The 16,487-nt window shown below is 38.8% G+C and overlaps 1 protein-coding gene across 2 annotated transcripts in view; it reads left to right on the top strand.

Annotated features, from left to right (window-relative positions):
* The window catches only part of MARCHF7 (membrane associated ring-CH-type finger 7), a 919,282-nt gene that overhangs the window by 77,286 nt on the left and 825,509 nt on the right, over nt 1-16,487 (top strand). For both annotated transcript variants that reach the window (XM_044074748.1, XM_044074747.1), the window contains exon 2: nt 6,598-6,763. In XM_044074748.1, the coding sequence (XP_043930683.1) occupies nt 6,608-6,763 (156 nt within the window). In that variant the 5' untranslated portion in view covers nt 6,598-6,607. The remainder of the gene's footprint in view (nt 1-6,597; nt 6,764-16,487) is intronic.

Raw genomic sequence — 16,487 nt, 5'->3', positions numbered from 1 at the left:
CTGTTTTTGTCTGAAAATTCTGTTTTCCTTTTGAGGACCTTTTTTGTTATATTATAGCCTTGTGGTAAGATTGTGAGCACCAACAGGATGCAGAGAGAGGCTCCTAAAGTTTTGTTTTGTATATAATATGGCTTCACTTTAGAATCTTAATCTATCATAATCCTGAACTTCATAATCCGGAACCCAAAATCCTGAATCACAAAATACTGAAAATATACAGGAGAGACACTGACAATATTCCAGTAAAAGGACACAGAGAAACATACAAAAAGGATGGCACTTTTCACAAAGTGTGGGTGTGAGGGGCTGGGCCCCCACACCCCCTGCTAATTAAATACATCAACTCCAAGGTTGCACTCCACAGAAAAAAAAATAGCAAACATTCCATCATGTGTGTTTGACTGCTTTTTGGAACCTTAGTAACATTCCCTTTTAACTTGCTATACTACAACTTGACTCATGATCGTGTAGTGAAGTGCAAATTTGGAGTTGATATATTTGAGTAGCAGGGGGTGTGGGGGGCATAGCCCCCTACATGGGAGGGTGCAGGGGGTCTTGCCCCCCTGCTTATATTTGGTGTAATGTAATCTGGTTTGTGTTCTCTATAGTCAGTATGTGTATCCTGTCTTTTGGAATTCAGGATTCTGAGTTTTCAGGATTTTGGGCTTCCAGATCCTGAAGTTTTATAAAATTCAGGATTGTGATATTTCAGGATTATGAAGTGAAACATAAACATATATTAGTATTTTTATTTTCTTTTTTGGCAGTAGTTAGTGTTTCTCATCTACTTCCCTTTTGATGTCGACATACATTTCTGTTGCTCAGATATGTGATCTTCTATCCTTCTTCCTTTTGAGTGTTACTGTATAGTTGTGATACAAACTTTAACTTGACTGCGTATATACACGCTGCTTGTTTGCTGTGTGACATTTTATTGACTCTAGGTCACGGCTGATAAAGGGTCAGTTTGACCACTTTTGTCTGTAAGCAGTTAGGATCTTGGTTTGGCTGCTTGACCAGCTTCAGGTTGTGTGCCTTTATGGATTTTGTATTCTTAATCTGTCATCAGTTTATATAGCTTGGTAGTATTTTTTGTCTAATTTTTTTACAGTTGGTTGTATTTGTAGGTCTGGTGGTGGTTGTGGTTCTCTTCTAGATGCACAATGTGGCATACCTTTTGAATTTCTTTTTTTTTCCCCAGTATTCTTGACATCCAAGAAAAGTGAGTGTTTGGATATTGCTCTAATTTAAAAAGCTAATAGAAAAGTTTTGCTTCATTATGCATTTTCTGAACACTTATGAAACTCTTAATACTGACACTTTTTGATCTGCGGTGGTAATTCTTGACAGTTTCACCAGAAAATTTAAACGTATAGCAGCTGGCCAAAAATATGAGGCAGAATCATGGATGTTTTTCAAAATTGTGAACGATTTGGAAAAAGTGTGCATACATATTATAGAAGTAGTGTGTGCCTTTGTGGGCTATTTTAAGCCTAGCTACTTTTCCCCCTCAAAGGTGAGAATCAAACCCTGTACTTCGTGTATGTAAAGTAAATACTTTGGCAGTTATTCCAACTCACCAGACCAATGAGTACATCTGAAATTTGTTTTGGCACTTAACACGTAATGGGGCATATGCAACCAAAATAAAATAAATGACAGAATGGAAAAACACTGGCTTGCTGTAATTGGCAGCATTTTGTCCTTCAGTACCTCCCCCACAGTGTGTTGTATGCATGGTTGGTGTGCTTTACATTTGTCTTGTGTCGTTTACCATTGAGGTGGTGTCAGTCCCTTTGGTAGATTTTTTGGAACGTTTCCGTTAGCCCCCTACCACTCGTCTCGCTATATTCCTTTAACACAAGGAAGACTGCAAGGTCCGTGACAAACTGTAGCCAGTATAGAAATAGTATTGTAGGTAAAAATCTGCAAGAGTTGAGTACACTTTCGAAAGGTCCTGAAAAGATGTAGTTGCTACTACACAACCACAAACAGTAGCAATGAATAGTATTGAAATATTGCAGTGATTTATCCTGGCATGCGTACATCGTTTGCTGTGGTGTGTTATCACACAGACAAAAGATCAGTGCTACATGAATTTGACATGTGAGCAGGAGCTTAGCAAGGAATCCAAGGTCTACATTTTGTAGGGCTGTTTTGTCCATAGCAGTCCCAAAAGTGCTGCAGATGTATCGCTGCCTGTTTCAGACGTAGACTGGACACATGTTAGAAATGTGGACGGATGACAGTTTGATAGCCTTGCAAAAACATTCCTGCAGAATGGTGGGTGATTGATGGACAGCAGTGAACCTTATGCAAGTACAGCTGCAAAGTACGGAGTGCTATGCTTATTCAGATCTGATGCTCTCTGAAGCTGTCTGTCATGACTGCATGCCGCATCCACAGAAATGCACACGGGTACAAAAATTGCTGCCATGGCATTCATTTCATGTAGTCATCATCGACTGCAACAATTTCAAGTGCAGCAATGTAACAACCCAATTAAGTAAAAGGTAAAATAGCAGCTAGAAGAGGGAACAGCCCTGTCAAAACAGCACACTAGCCATGCTTATCAGGAGTATGGCAAGACACATGGGGTTTAATGGAAAAGTACCAACTTTTTTTTTTTTTTTTCTCATTGTATTCCAAAGTTTACGGTTCTTGGTTATTGTTGCCCTTTCTCATGTAAGACTTTTTCAGTTGGGACCTTTTTGCACTTGTCCTTGTGGCATCATAGTTGAATGGGCTTGGCATTGTATGCTTGAATTCACTGTCCAGATATTCCCTTTCTTGAGAATATACACTCTGTGATTTGATCACCTTTGCACTTGTTGCATCTGTCAGTTTCTTAGTTTACTTAATACTCCAAGTACTCAGAATATTTTGTATGATAAAGTTCAGTTTTCATAGTGCCCACTCTGTTCTTTTTTTTATTTTTTTCCTTTTGGATTGGTATGGCACATGTTTGCACCAAATGCTCTGAGATGGCATTCCTGGCTTTTGCATTACATGTTGGGAATTGCACAGAGAAGCGCAGATGTGGTTAATGTACCTTTGCTTGCATTTGTAGTTGATTTGATTGGGAAATATTTTGTCAGGTTTGAACATTGTGCCCTGACTGCAACTTATTTTTCTTCCTCTAATTGAAAAGCAAATTACGTTTTTTTTTTTTTTAAATTTTGTTAGGCCTCTTTTGATGGTAGCTGTCTATCGATCTGCAATCGGTCTTTTGATGGTTCTTTCAATAACTGCATTTGTCCGGGTTTGTTCTCCTGTGGTCTTCCACTATTTTTTCTCTTTTGGTAACTGTGGCATTACCAACTATGGTTAATCCTTTTAGGAGTCCGCCTTTCAGTTTTTATGATAAGACCAGGGACATACATAACAGAGTACAGAACATTTGCTGGTCATACCTTCATAGATGAGTAACATCCTGTGTGATCTAGGCATTGTCTTGTTTATTAAAAAAAAAACTTGTTACTGAATATGTTTTTGTATGGCTTTCTGGCCTGTTAACCAGATTAACGTTTGAGAGGTTATCTGTTTTGTGCATCAGTAAACGTGCTTTGCTCAAAGGCAAAATGGTGTCTTCTGCTAAAATAATTGATCCTTGTAGCATAACTAGCAATTTTTAACATTGTTGCAAATTTAACTTTGATGCTGAGAACCTCAGAACTGTTTATTGGTCCATTTCCGGGCTAAATATAGTAGCGTTTGGGCTAATGGAATTACTTGGAGTCATGTGCATAAGTGTACATGTAGATTTTTTTTTTTTTTTTTTTTTCTGCTTTTAGGTGTATATCCATACATTTCTGCAGCCTGTACCCGCCTAGTTTAAATTCAGCATGCTAGCAGTGTGAATTTTTTTTCCCTTCTACTGAACTTCATTATTCTTTTTACTTGGTATCAACAAACAGCTCATTTTGTTTTCTTTTCAGGATATGAACTGTGGCAAACTTGCTCTGCATTTCACACCTCTCAGAAAATTTATAGAAATAAAAGCCATTTTTGAAATTGGTTAATAGCAGTACAGGGCTTTATGGTTGCAGTCCCAATATGAATACAAGGGTGTAATTTTATCTGTTATTGCTGCAGTACATCTTTGCACAATTTCCTTTTTTTCAGTGTCTGTATATTAGAGAATGATAATTTCATCTGCTGTGCTGTACAGCCACAGTCTTTCATAATGTAATGTTTTCTCTCAAGTGTTGTGTTATTGTTGTCTTAGTAAAATGTTCTGGTTAACAAGTTCACACACAGATTTTTCTTGTGCTTCAGATTGTCTGAAGTTCTGCAGTTTTAAAGTTTGCAAAATGTACTCTTAAGCTTATGCTCTGTAAATGTAAGCAGCTGCAGTCTCTTTGGGATCTTATACCCTTGAAAACAGCTGGTGAATAGATGGCATATTCTTTCTGGGTTTTGAACTTCTCTTAAATTCCTTCAAGAAAAAGTTAGCTGAATACCTTCATGGCTCCCAGTGATGTGCAGAAATGTTGCACTGTACATTTTTAGCCTTGGCTGCTGTACTTGTAGTGAGAATAAGTTGTATGTGGATCCAAAGCTTCATTTTTTTATGGCAAGTTGCCTTGCAGTGAGGTAGTTGGCTGCAGTTCCAGCATGCTCTAATCTGCTAGCTAGAGTGTTTTTTATTGGTTAATTCCATGCTATAACCCTTTTGAAGGGTCATGTTGTCCATCCTTTTACAAAGCAGGTTTGGACCCCACTCCTCCCCTCTTGCAGGAACATAGACTCCTGGATCAACTGGAATTTATTTACAACAGTAGGAGCATGGACAGAGCTGTCAAGTTCTCTGCAGTGTCTTTTGATTTAAACGTGCACTTTTGCAAATTCTGATTGAGGACTTTTTGGTGTACTTGATGAGCTTGGTGATGTCCCTAACTTTAGGCTCTGAGGTAGAGCAAAAGTTATACTGTTCAGGTGTCCTATGCATGTTCTTAAAAGTTGCTTGATGCACACAAAAGTAGTATAATTTCTTAATGGACTACGCACAGTGTTAGTGAGAGGTGTCAGTGTCCTGGTCTGCACTTGGTACTGCTTTTTGGGTTTTGCCCTCCATTGTCAGTCTGTGTGAATGGTTCCATTAACTGGAGGGTTGGGAGGGTGGCCTAATGGTTAAGGTGTTTGCCTTACAAACAGAAGGTACAGGGTTTGAGTCTTACAAGGGATAATTGGCTAGGCTTAAAATGGCTCGCAAGGGCAGTTAGTCTAGTACTAATCTATGAATCTATGAACCATTTTTTGTCATCTGTGTGGATGGTATAGTGATGGCAGCATGTTTGCACTGCAGGGAACTCCATTATCTGTCTGTGCCCCTCACCACATTTTTGTTTGTGCTGTGCAGTACCCTACCCAAGCTGCATGTATGTGGGACAAGTCCCACAGGTTGTTTGCAGTGTTTAGTGCATGGAGTACTGAACCCACTCAGTGAGGTAAGATAGTGAGTATTTTATTATTCTCTTACACCGTAACTGTCTTCTTCATTGTGTGCAGTATTTACAAATTCCATTCTGTGACCCTGTCCTTTGCTGGTTGTGTGAGCGTAGTGTCCATATTTCTAATTCTCCTGTCTAGTTAGGAGGTGCCTTGAAGCAGCTTGCTCTTGAATTTTTTGTTGTGTTTACCATTTCTAAAATGTAAATGGCTATTTTAAGGCATGATTGCTAGATACAAATTTATCAATTGTGAGGATACCATGGGCATTTTGTCATTATAGCTTTCATGTATCAAGTGTCATTTAAAAGATTACAAACTTTTTAAAAAAAGACTGTGCAATATATTCCATTACTTACAAGATTACTCCAAGACAACAGAAAAAATTGCAGTCTGCTTCCAATACCTGTTGGATACGAAATTGGTCTAGCCACTAGTGTTGACCCATCTGAAGTGGATGGGGAATAGTAGTGTAAACTGATCAAATGAATAGACTGTCAGTGCTTTCGTTTTTAGTGACTGGTCATGAGATGACTAGCCATGTCCTATGTCTGTGTGATAAGCATGGAGGGGAGACTGCTACTTGCGCTGTATTGATTTTGCTTTTTCCTCATGTTTTTCTTTATTTCTGTAGATATTAGTACAGTTAAACTTTGGGAATTCCTGTTTCTGGCTATTGTCTTCTGGTTTGGTACCTACCCTTCTGGCATTACTCCTGCTGCTGAGAACTCTGTAGCATTTGTTAAAGGGTTCATTTTTTTCTTGGTACTTGGCCATAGTCCACCTCTGCATTTCATTACCTCATTTTTCCTGAAAAGGCATTGGCATGTCTAACCTTTGGCAAGAGGATACAGTTGTAATTAACAGTGATCTTGCATGAAACGCTGCTAGCTTGGAGTTGTTTTTTGGAGGATTAGTCAGTTTCTATAAGCTGTGATACTTGGATGGTACACAAGGTTTAGCTGGCTGCAGTGGTGTTTTTCGAAGAATGTGTAAATCCTTATGCCCATGAGGTAAATGAATAGATTTTTACAGTGGCTCTGTTCCTTTGTGTTGAGTACATTTATTGCAACAGTACTTGGGAAGAGGTAGGAATTTGGTATATATGAAGCATATTTATCTTTTACTTGTTTCCCCTGCCTACAGAGTACAGACAATGGAGTTTAAGCCCTCTGTAGTTCCAAGAAGACTATCCAGTTCTGATGAATTATCATTTCCTTCGGGAGCAAGGAGACTACATAGTGGCCGCGAAAGTAGTACGAGTGATGGATTACACAGGAGGCAAGCTTCAAAATTGGAGTCTGAACTTCAGGTACCTTTTGTTTTTTTCCCCTATTGCTTCATAGTATTTTGTGTAAAATGGGTCACATTTCTGAGTGTAGCATGAGATTGGGTAAAGGTCAAGGTCCTAACGTAACCTTTTGGCTCCCATGTAACTACTGAAGTAGTAACTTTGGCTTTTACTCTCACTGAAACGTTTTTAGATACTTTTCTGTTATTGGGGCAACAGCTAATCATCCTTTGGAATGTTAGCCCATGGTTGCAAAAATCACACTGCTGTGTCTGAGGTTTATACAAAAAGTTATACTTCCCTTGCAGACTTTCACCGACTGTATTATTTATTTAAATAGCAATTTACTGAAACTGCAAAAAGGCAGTGCGTGGTCTTGTCAAGTTAGTCCAGTAGAATTCTTGTTATACAAATAGACTACGGTAAGTTGACCATTTCAGTAATGAATGTACATTCAACATTCATAGCATTTGTTCAGTCATCACAATAGGCGGTCATTCAGCATCACACCAGGCTACAAGTGGAGGCATATCAAAACGCACCTGATCTGACACAAATGCGGTAAGCGACCCATGATGAAATGAAAGATCTGTACGAGCCGATACTGCTAAACAACTCCACCAATGAAACTACAGTAATGTAAATGTGCAACAGTGAATGTTAAAAGAACTGCTGCTGCGGGATATGCTCATATAACTTAGACTACTGTTGCAGTGATCTAATTCATGTTGTACGCCAGAACTTCTCTTCCGATGTCTCAAAAGCAGTCGATAAAATGGTCTCTGCCTGCTCCCCTAGCTAAACTATAAGGACGTGTAGTAAGTGACATTTACAGATATTTCCAGTTGCACCTGTAAACATCCTGAAAATAAGTCGCCATAAGTTTCCACGCTCCTCAAGATCTTGAATAAGCACATTGTGATCCTTCCCTTAAAAAAAAAAAAAAAAAGGGGGGGGGTTACGGTCTTCCAAATTCAAAACCAGAAGATCTATCTTCATTTCCCTTAATCTTACAAAATCTTACAGTATCTAAACAACAAATTTTCCTTCAAACGGTCACGTGTAAGGACTTAACAAACCCCCTACACCAATATCTTCATAATCACCATTACTTACCATGCTCAGTTTGCAAACAAGCTTTCTGACATCCTGAATCAGCAGAGTCCGATACTTATGACATTAGCGGAAAAGCCACCTTTGAGAGAAGCGCATGTATCCTCGTGCATTTGTACAACACTTTCACTTTGGGAAGCCCTTCTGTGCTACATACCTCTCAACCCCCAAGACAAAAAATTTGAACAAAGCAATATATGATTGGGGGGGGACAAAGGCCCAAAAATATGGATACGTTTTAAATATTGCTCTTACAAACATAGAAATTGGTAGAATAACAGATTTTGGATTAGCATGAATTTTAAATGCTGATTAGAGCTGTTGCCCCGATAATGGAAGAGTATCCTTTTTTCTGCACTGTACCTTGGACTTTCATTTCTCAAAGATGAAACAGAACTTTTTGCTGTATTCTTCGTAGAGTTCATGATGTGGCCTAGAGAGATTAAGAAAAGTAGGTTTACAGTGCAACTTCATGCCTGGTCTAGTGTGTAATATTTAATAAAAGTGCGGTGACTTTTTTTTTTTTTTGTACATAATTTCACTGAAGCCCATTTGGCTGGGTCAACTTGGTTGAAGTGAACACTGTGAACATTTTCAAGTGCTAATAATTTAGTGTTAAATTTCCTAGTTGCTCCAGTCAAGGAACCCATCCTGCACCCTCACCTTTTTTTAATGCACCAAACTTCAGGGTCACCAGGCCCTTTAAGTCCATATTTCACTCCTTAAGGTTCTTTATGAAAGCAAGTCTTAAGTGAACAGGCTTCAGGAAAGAAGAGAAAAAACGGTTGGGCAAGGGACACACCATACCCTTTCAAGTTAATTGTGTCGAGTATACTTGGAATGCCATCGAAATAATGCTTTACAAAGAAATGATGCCTTAATGTTCACACTGAAACTAATGGGGTAAAATAATGAATGCTGTTTGAAGAGTATATGGCGGAATTTTTATTTATTTTTTAAAGCAATAATGTTGCTTTCTATGAATCTTGCTCCCTTTTTTGTAGGTTTAACTGAAGAGCTGGAGATGTGTTACTTTAGACATGTATTGATTCTGATTTGTCATGCTTATAAGTATGTATTTTTTAGCTTTTTAATTTTTTTAAACTTTTGCTTTGAAAAAAAAATGTCTTTTTTCTAGAGAACAATTGAGGTCTGGGTGCTGTAAAAGAGGTAGCCTAAAAGTAGTAAATTTAATTTTCCTGTGACGTAGTTGCTTCATTTCAAGTAATCAATGTGATTAAAGAATGTGCAAAATATATTGGGGTGACAATTTAATGGCTGCAGCATAGCTTACCTGATTAGTTAAGTTGTGTGGCATTCTATGTAGGCAGGATAAGATATAAACTACAGGAAGGGCACAGGAACGTTTGCATCCCCCTAAAAGGAGAGTTTTGAAATGCACTATACATTTCATTCTGTGAGACTTGTTCCCCTTGGGGTGCGGACTCGAAACTGGCCCTAGATAGTAAGTATATTGGTGAAAAACATTAGCAGCCAGTGTTCCCATCAGAGTTAGTTAGAAAGCTGTAAAAGTGATTTGAGTATGGGGAATTGCTTTTTGTTGGCTGCTAGGGTCTACCCATTAGTTTAGTGTACTAGTTTTATTTGTAACAGTCTAAAATAACTTAGCTGTTTTAAGAAATTTATAGCTTGGACATTTTATACCACATAGTTTTAGGTTGTTAAATGTTTTTTATGATATGCGCTAGAGATTTTAATCTGAAGTCCTGTTTTTTGTTAGCAAATGGCTTCTTTTAAAATATCCCATTAGAGTATTTCTGGTGAAACTGCTAGTTGTGATGTTGGTTTCCAGACATTTTAGATATACAACTTGCCTAGTACTTTGTATTGTGGCTGTTGGTGGAGGGCGGGTTATGTGGGGGTCTTGCAGTGAGCAAGAATAAAGTTTAACAGCAGTTGACAAACTTTCTGGAATACCTGGGCTCAAATTGTGCTCCACAAGCTATAGTAGGACAAAAGAGCCTGATGGGCTTCAGTTTGTTTTTTTTTGTTTTTCTATTAAAAAAAAAAAAAAAAAAAATCATTTAACATATTTACAGTGTACACAAATTCAACATCGCATACCATTGTACAGTGCTAGGAATAAATCGAATTATCAAGAATGTTTTACAGTTAACACATTAAGAGTCTTTGTTTTTCATTTGAGGCCTATCACATCAGCCAAAAGTCATAGTATGCTTTATAAATCTTGTTCTGTTCACTTCTTTTATAGCTTCACATAGTACTGCTATTTTTAAAAATTCTTTGAATGTAGGAGCTGAATTACTTTCCAGTTTTTGGTAATGATTTTTCTAGCTACTTCCAGGAGACTCCTAAACAATTGTTCTTTCTTTCTTTCCTTTTTTTTTTTTTTAAACAGATCAAGGGAGTGCAACACTTACTCTAGTCAAAGAACAATCCGACAATACCACTCCACCTCCTTAGAGCAAGGAATCTGGACAAAGCTTAAAATTATGGTTGGCCAAAGGTCCAAAAATAGGGACAGTTTTTAAATATGGCTCTTGGAAACTTAGAAAATTGCTAGAATAGTAGGATTTGTTTAGGCATGGGTTTTCTGAAGGATATGAAGTGTGTAACAAACTTATGTCATTACTTAGACTTCAGTCCTCTGATTTGCCTGAAAATCACAAATTTAACGAGCAGACCAAAAATACAAGACACAAATCTGGGCATTCTGAGACAATCTGGGCAGTTGAGAGGTATGCCTGCCACCATTCCTCAGCCTATCTCTGCTTTTTCCAAGGCCAAATAGCATCAGTGAGGCCGGACAACCTCACAGGTTACCTTTTAAACACCTTTAAAATATGACCTAGCAGACCTACTTGGATCCCTGTTTGAACCACAGCCTGCGAACTGGCTTTGTTCCCATGGAATGGAAGACATCAGCAGTAATCCCTCTGCATGAAGGGGACCTGTCAACTGACTGTTGAGCATGGTTGAATTCTTCAGGAAAGTCACCAAGGCCTGGACGATTGAAAGGCCGTGCATACTGCCTGTCTTGACCTAGCCAAGGCATTTGACACAATCCTCCAATCTGGTGGCATAGTGATTCTCTCTCCCAGATGAGAATTAACCCCTACATTACCAGATGGGCAGGCAGCTGGCTCACCGACCAGACATACTGTTAAAGTGGGTGACTTCACCTCTAGCGAAAGACCAGTCACCAGTGGTGTACCACAGGGTTCTGTGCTGGACTTCATACTGTTGGGAATTTTTCAGAAGTCAAGGCAAGTTTGCACGGCCTGTGTCTCACTGTTCCCAATTTGCAATATTAAGTGTTCAGAATCCCCTGATGATGATTGATAGACTATGATTATGTACTGTTAGCAGGGTTAAAATCAGACAAATGGGTGGCACCCAAGTGCAAAAAATGCATTATTCCCTTTTGGGAAAGTTGACATCCCAGTAGTAAGGAAGTCCTTTTATGTGGCACGTCTTGCAAGTACAGGCATCACATCTAGATCAAAGGATAATTTAATTATACGGGGCCTTCATCGTCAAACCATTAAGTCCAATGCTCCCTTTTGAATGTACCTCACAGATGCCTGCAACAATTGGAGAGACCGCAGAGGTTTCTCATCAAGAAATTACAGGGTACACTTCTTGCGTGGAAAGACTGAAAGCGCTTGCATGGTATTCTGTTTTCTACAGGTTGCTAGCGGATGACCGGTGCCTGGCTTACAGGATAGTCTCTGACCTGGCCCTAATGGAAATGCTACACAGTCTTAAACTGCATGAGGGGCACTTCCTCCAGGGATCTTGACCTAGCCTGTGACATGAACAGGTCATGCTGGAGAGAGAGAGAGATGCATCTCTGAGACTGCCACTTCTCGGGAACAAGTTTCCAGTTCATGTGAAACGGACCTTCCATGACCCTCTTCAAACGCTACCTAGAGCAATGGATGGGTGACCAGAGATAAACTCCTAGGGTGGAGCCAATGTCCCTTCTGGACAGAGGAAGTCACCAACTACCATAGACCCCTACCTCCGCTAACTTCACTGACTTAACCACAGACAGTTGGGGCAACTCTGGATAATATAGCTAGGCTTGTAAGGGCAATAGTTCTGTTAACCTAGTAACCATCTCTAAACCTGTAAAATCTGCTCCTGAATTGTTTCTACTGACTCGTGTAAGTGGAGTCTATCCGTAGTACAATAGTATTTGCAGAATAGAAAGATTCTACGTCCTTAGAAGCTTAATACCAGAATACTCCCATAATCTTAGGATTGTTTTATAAGCAATTCTTGCTTTCTTAAGGAAAATGGAAAAATGTTTTGTGTTTTTGTTTTGCCTTTTATCAAAGGTATTGAAAGCGGTATGTATTTAATATTTGGTAATGTCGTCATTGTGAACTTTTTTCTTTCTTTTAGCAAGTACTAACCTTTCATTGTTTAATAAGCAACACTTCAATTTATTTTTTAAATTTATTAAAATTTTTTTATAGTTCATTTCTTTCCCATTTTATATTCATCTTTAAACTTGCTGTCTAATGTAATAAAAAAAATTGTTAAATCAATTTTAGCTGCAGTATTATTCAGAACTTCAGTTTCCTCCTTTATTTCTTCATTTGAATAATTCAAATCTCCTGTCCATATCTGCAATAAGCTATATTTTAGATTGGATTCTCGCTAACAAGGGTTTTCAATTGTTATTGATGCTTAAACTATTAGCTAAGGGTTTGATAAATAGTGCAAGTAGTAGAGGGGCAAGGAACATCCTTGCTTTGTGCCTTTGTTTAAAGTGATTCCTTGAAGTGTAGGATCCAATTTAACACATGCTTTGGAGTCTCTATACAGTTTTAATATTCCAATAAATTGTTCTGGAAATGCTTCTAAAGTTTTAAACAAGTAGTTCTACTCTACAGAATCAAAAGCTTTATCGATATCTAAGCTGATTAAGGCCAATTTTTGTTCATTCCTTTTCTAAATTTAAAATAGTTACTCTGTTTTTAAATCTATTGATTTATAATTACAGTTTGAGCTTTTAAATTCTCTGTTATATCTCTTAATCTTATAGTAAAGATGGAAGTAAATATTTTCTAGTTTACAACATAGTAGGCTTATATGAGGAAACTAATCCTTTCCTTGTTTATTAAAGTATAGGTGAGATTACTGAAAATTTCCTCTAATTCTTAAATATTTAGTGGAGTAGACTATGCGATTCCATACCAACTCTGGAGTTTTACCGTTCTTTTTCCTTTTTAAGCTTCTTTTACTTCTGTTAGGGTAACAGGCCTATTCAACAGAGATTTGTTTGCCATTGAGTTTATCAGTAACATTTTCTGTTGTGAATACTTGGTAGTTTTGTAATCCTCAGGATTATTTAAAAAAAAAACAAGTAATCTCTGTGGTATCCCCGAAGTCTCAAAACCCACTAAAGTGTATTGGGTCCAAAAACGAAACCGGGTAAAACTTGTGTGTGAATTATCTTCAGTCCATATATTTCTAGTTAATCACTGTATATTAATCGGATCAGACAGTAGTAGTAGTAGTAGTAGTAGTAGTAGCAAAACTCGTCTTTAAGTCGACAAAACAAAAAATAGAAAATAATTGTACAGCATTACTAAGTATTCGAAAGTAATCCAAGCAAGGCAGGCAGTCTGTTTCCAGTCGAAAATCCTTTAAGTACACAGACGAGCGATCCAAGTAAAACAAAAATAGAGTAATTTCCTCACAAGCTTTCTAAATGTATATAACTTTTTATCAGACATGGGAGTGGTTTATTGTGCTGTAAAACAGTGTTATTAGTACACATGTTAAATTCACATCCCTTCCCCCATCAGTGTGACATTCAAACTGGTCCTGCCCTACTTAGTAGCGGTCATAATATATAACCCTTATGTATTTATAATGATTTGGTACCTCTTATTTAACCAGATTATTGTCTGTAATTTTTATCCATGACAATATACTACATGGCTGGAAATATACCAACCATATATATATATATATATATATATATATATATATATATATATATATATATTTTGTATGTAAACATCAATTTCTATTTTCATAACCTATTGTTACCAAAGATCGCTTTTGTCCTTCTAGACTTCAGGTCTGTGTAAAAGAACCCTAAAAACTATCTATAAAAATAGATCTAGTATAATTAGTATTGTTTTTGCACATCATTTTGAATAAAGTGGAAAAAATAACTAGAAAAAATAAAAATGTATGCATGATGGAAACAATTTACACTTACATTTCAACTGATTTCTAAAATGGTATTTAAAACCAATTTGTAGAATAAAATACAATTAGTCATGTAAACAATGTGGCAATTTAAGTTCCAGTGCACTTTTGAGTAGTAGTAGTTTAGCCCAGGCTTCCTAAAAGAGTTCAGCTTTAATTGCCACATTTCTTCATGTTTCTCTAGAATATTCGGGATGTCTCCTTCAAGATCACCCATGTCTGTGTGATCCAGGATCTGGAACTTAAAACCTGTGTGTCTTTTATGAAGAGAAATGTGTTTGGCTAGTGCATTATTTTTACATCCAGAGCGGATTTCTGACAGATGACATGAAATCCTACGTTTGAGATGTTCTTCATTCCACATTGCTGCAGTCCTAACTATTGGGTAGTCCGCTGTCCAGTCGGCCCGAATACCAAAGTATATGGCTGACGTCGGTCAGGGCGCATTCGACTGACGTCAGTACGTCAGGGTACTAATGCGCATGACCGACGTCATATCCCCAGTCTTTTTTGCTGCATGGTCCGATGCAGAAGCAATTTTGCGAGTGCAGGTTGGCGTTCTGAAAGTTTCTGAAGTCAGAGTTTCAGACCGAATCAAAGTTGGGGAATATTTTGGTTTTTTCTTGCCTCAGTATTTAACCGGATGTCAGAAAAAGTGAATAACTGTATTTCTTGTGGGAAACAGATACCTCATAGGGATTACCATACTTTGTGTATACCTTGTTTAGGGCCTGAGCACGGCGTTGTTGGATGCCGCTCTTGTGCTAGATTTAACAAACGCACTATTAAGAGAAGGTTAGACTGTGCCAGGTTAGTTTTTGGGAAGCGTTGTAATTATAAAATGCCGTCGGATGCTCCGACGCCCGCTTCGGCCAAAAAGCGCAAGGACAAAGCAGCAAAGCCTAGAGTGGAAGAACCGACAGTCCCTGACGCCGGTTCTTTAGAAGGCTCAGTGGAGCCGGAGGTTCTGCCAGGTGTTTCTTTGGAGTCTCAGGGAGAGACTTTACTGTTACAGGATGTATCCTCTCAGGAAGTAGGCCAGGCTGAGGGGCTTCTCAGGTGGCTGTTCTTCCCTCTCTTCCTAAGGTGGTTAGAGCCTCCCTTCTGTTTCCAAGGCTTCTTTGAGAGGCAGGCCAAGTTTAGCTTCAGTGGGGTTTCTCCTAGTGCTTCAGGGTCTTTGCCTAAGAAACATATGCTTAAAATGGCAGAGGATTTGATTACTATGATTAGAGGTTCTATGCCCCTCCTGATAAGAGGCCTAGGGTGGAACCTGAGTTTGAGAGTTTTGAGCAATGTTCGAGGCTTCTGAGTCTTCGGCTGAAGACTTGCAGGAGTATCCTCCTTATTCTGATTCTGATGTGGATGATTCTACTCCTTCAGCTTCTCCTCCTGAGGATTTTTCATTTTCAGAGACTCTGCATTCCATGAGGGAGCATTTTAAATGGGAAGGTCAAGATTTCTCTGATTCCAGGAAGAGGCTTAGGGAATTCTTGTTTTTACCCCAGCATAGGCCTTTAGCTATACCTCCTGTTCTGAATGTGGTGGAAGATGTTTTGCAGAGGCTTCCTGAATCCTGATTCTTTGCCTCCTGCCCCAGTTAAACCGGATAGGTACTATAGGGTGCCTGAAGCTCATAAGTATTTTTTAAGAGTCCTAGGGCAGACCCGGAAACTGTCTCTCAGGGGCCTAAAGGTGTGAAGGCCTCTGTTAAAAATCCTGTTCCTCCTGATAAAGAGGCAAGGGCTTTGGACAGATGGGGAAAGAAAGTGTATACTTCTTCCACTTTAGCCATGAGGGCGTTGAATTGTCAGTTTCACATGTTAAAATATCAGAATTACCTCCTTTCACAATTGAAATCTAAGGTGGATGCTCTGGCAGAAGGCATTGAGTGTAAAGAGTTGCAGGATTTAGTTCATGTGTCTGAACAGGTGGGTAAACATTCCTTGCAGTCTGGTTTTGATGCTGTGCAGGCCTCCTCGAGGGTGGCTGCCACTGGTTCTGTTCTTTGTAGGCATGCCTGGTTGAGAGATCAGAATTTAGCTGAGCATGTTAAAACAAGGATTTTGGATGCTCCCTTGCAGTCTGATGTGTTGTTTGGTTCGCCTGTGGAAGCAGTTTTAAAGAAAATGGAGGACAAGGCTAAGTCTATGCAAACTGTTAAGGATTTTTTGCAGGTGCAGCCTCCGAAGTTTAGTAGAAATTGGCCTACTAAGGGATGGACTTATCCTGCTTATGATTCCCAGTCTAGGGGTAGGTCTAGACGTGGTAGGGGCAGAGCTCAAGGTTCTTTTAGGCATAGGACAGGGAGTTCCCCTGCTCAGACGTCTGGTGAGGGCAGGGGTCAGTCCTTTCGTAAGCAGACCCAATGACCTGCCTTTTCAGCTGCCAGTACATTCTCGCCTGGCAGCATCTTTGG

Source organism: Protopterus annectens, chromosome 6.part0 (genome assembly GCF_019279795.1).
Source record: "Protopterus annectens isolate FY-2018-M chromosome 6.part0, PAN1.0, whole genome shotgun sequence".
NCBI classification, from domain to species: Eukaryota; Metazoa; Chordata; order Ceratodontiformes; family Protopteridae; genus Protopterus; species Protopterus annectens.
This window is presented reverse-complemented; position numbering and strand designations above follow the sequence as displayed.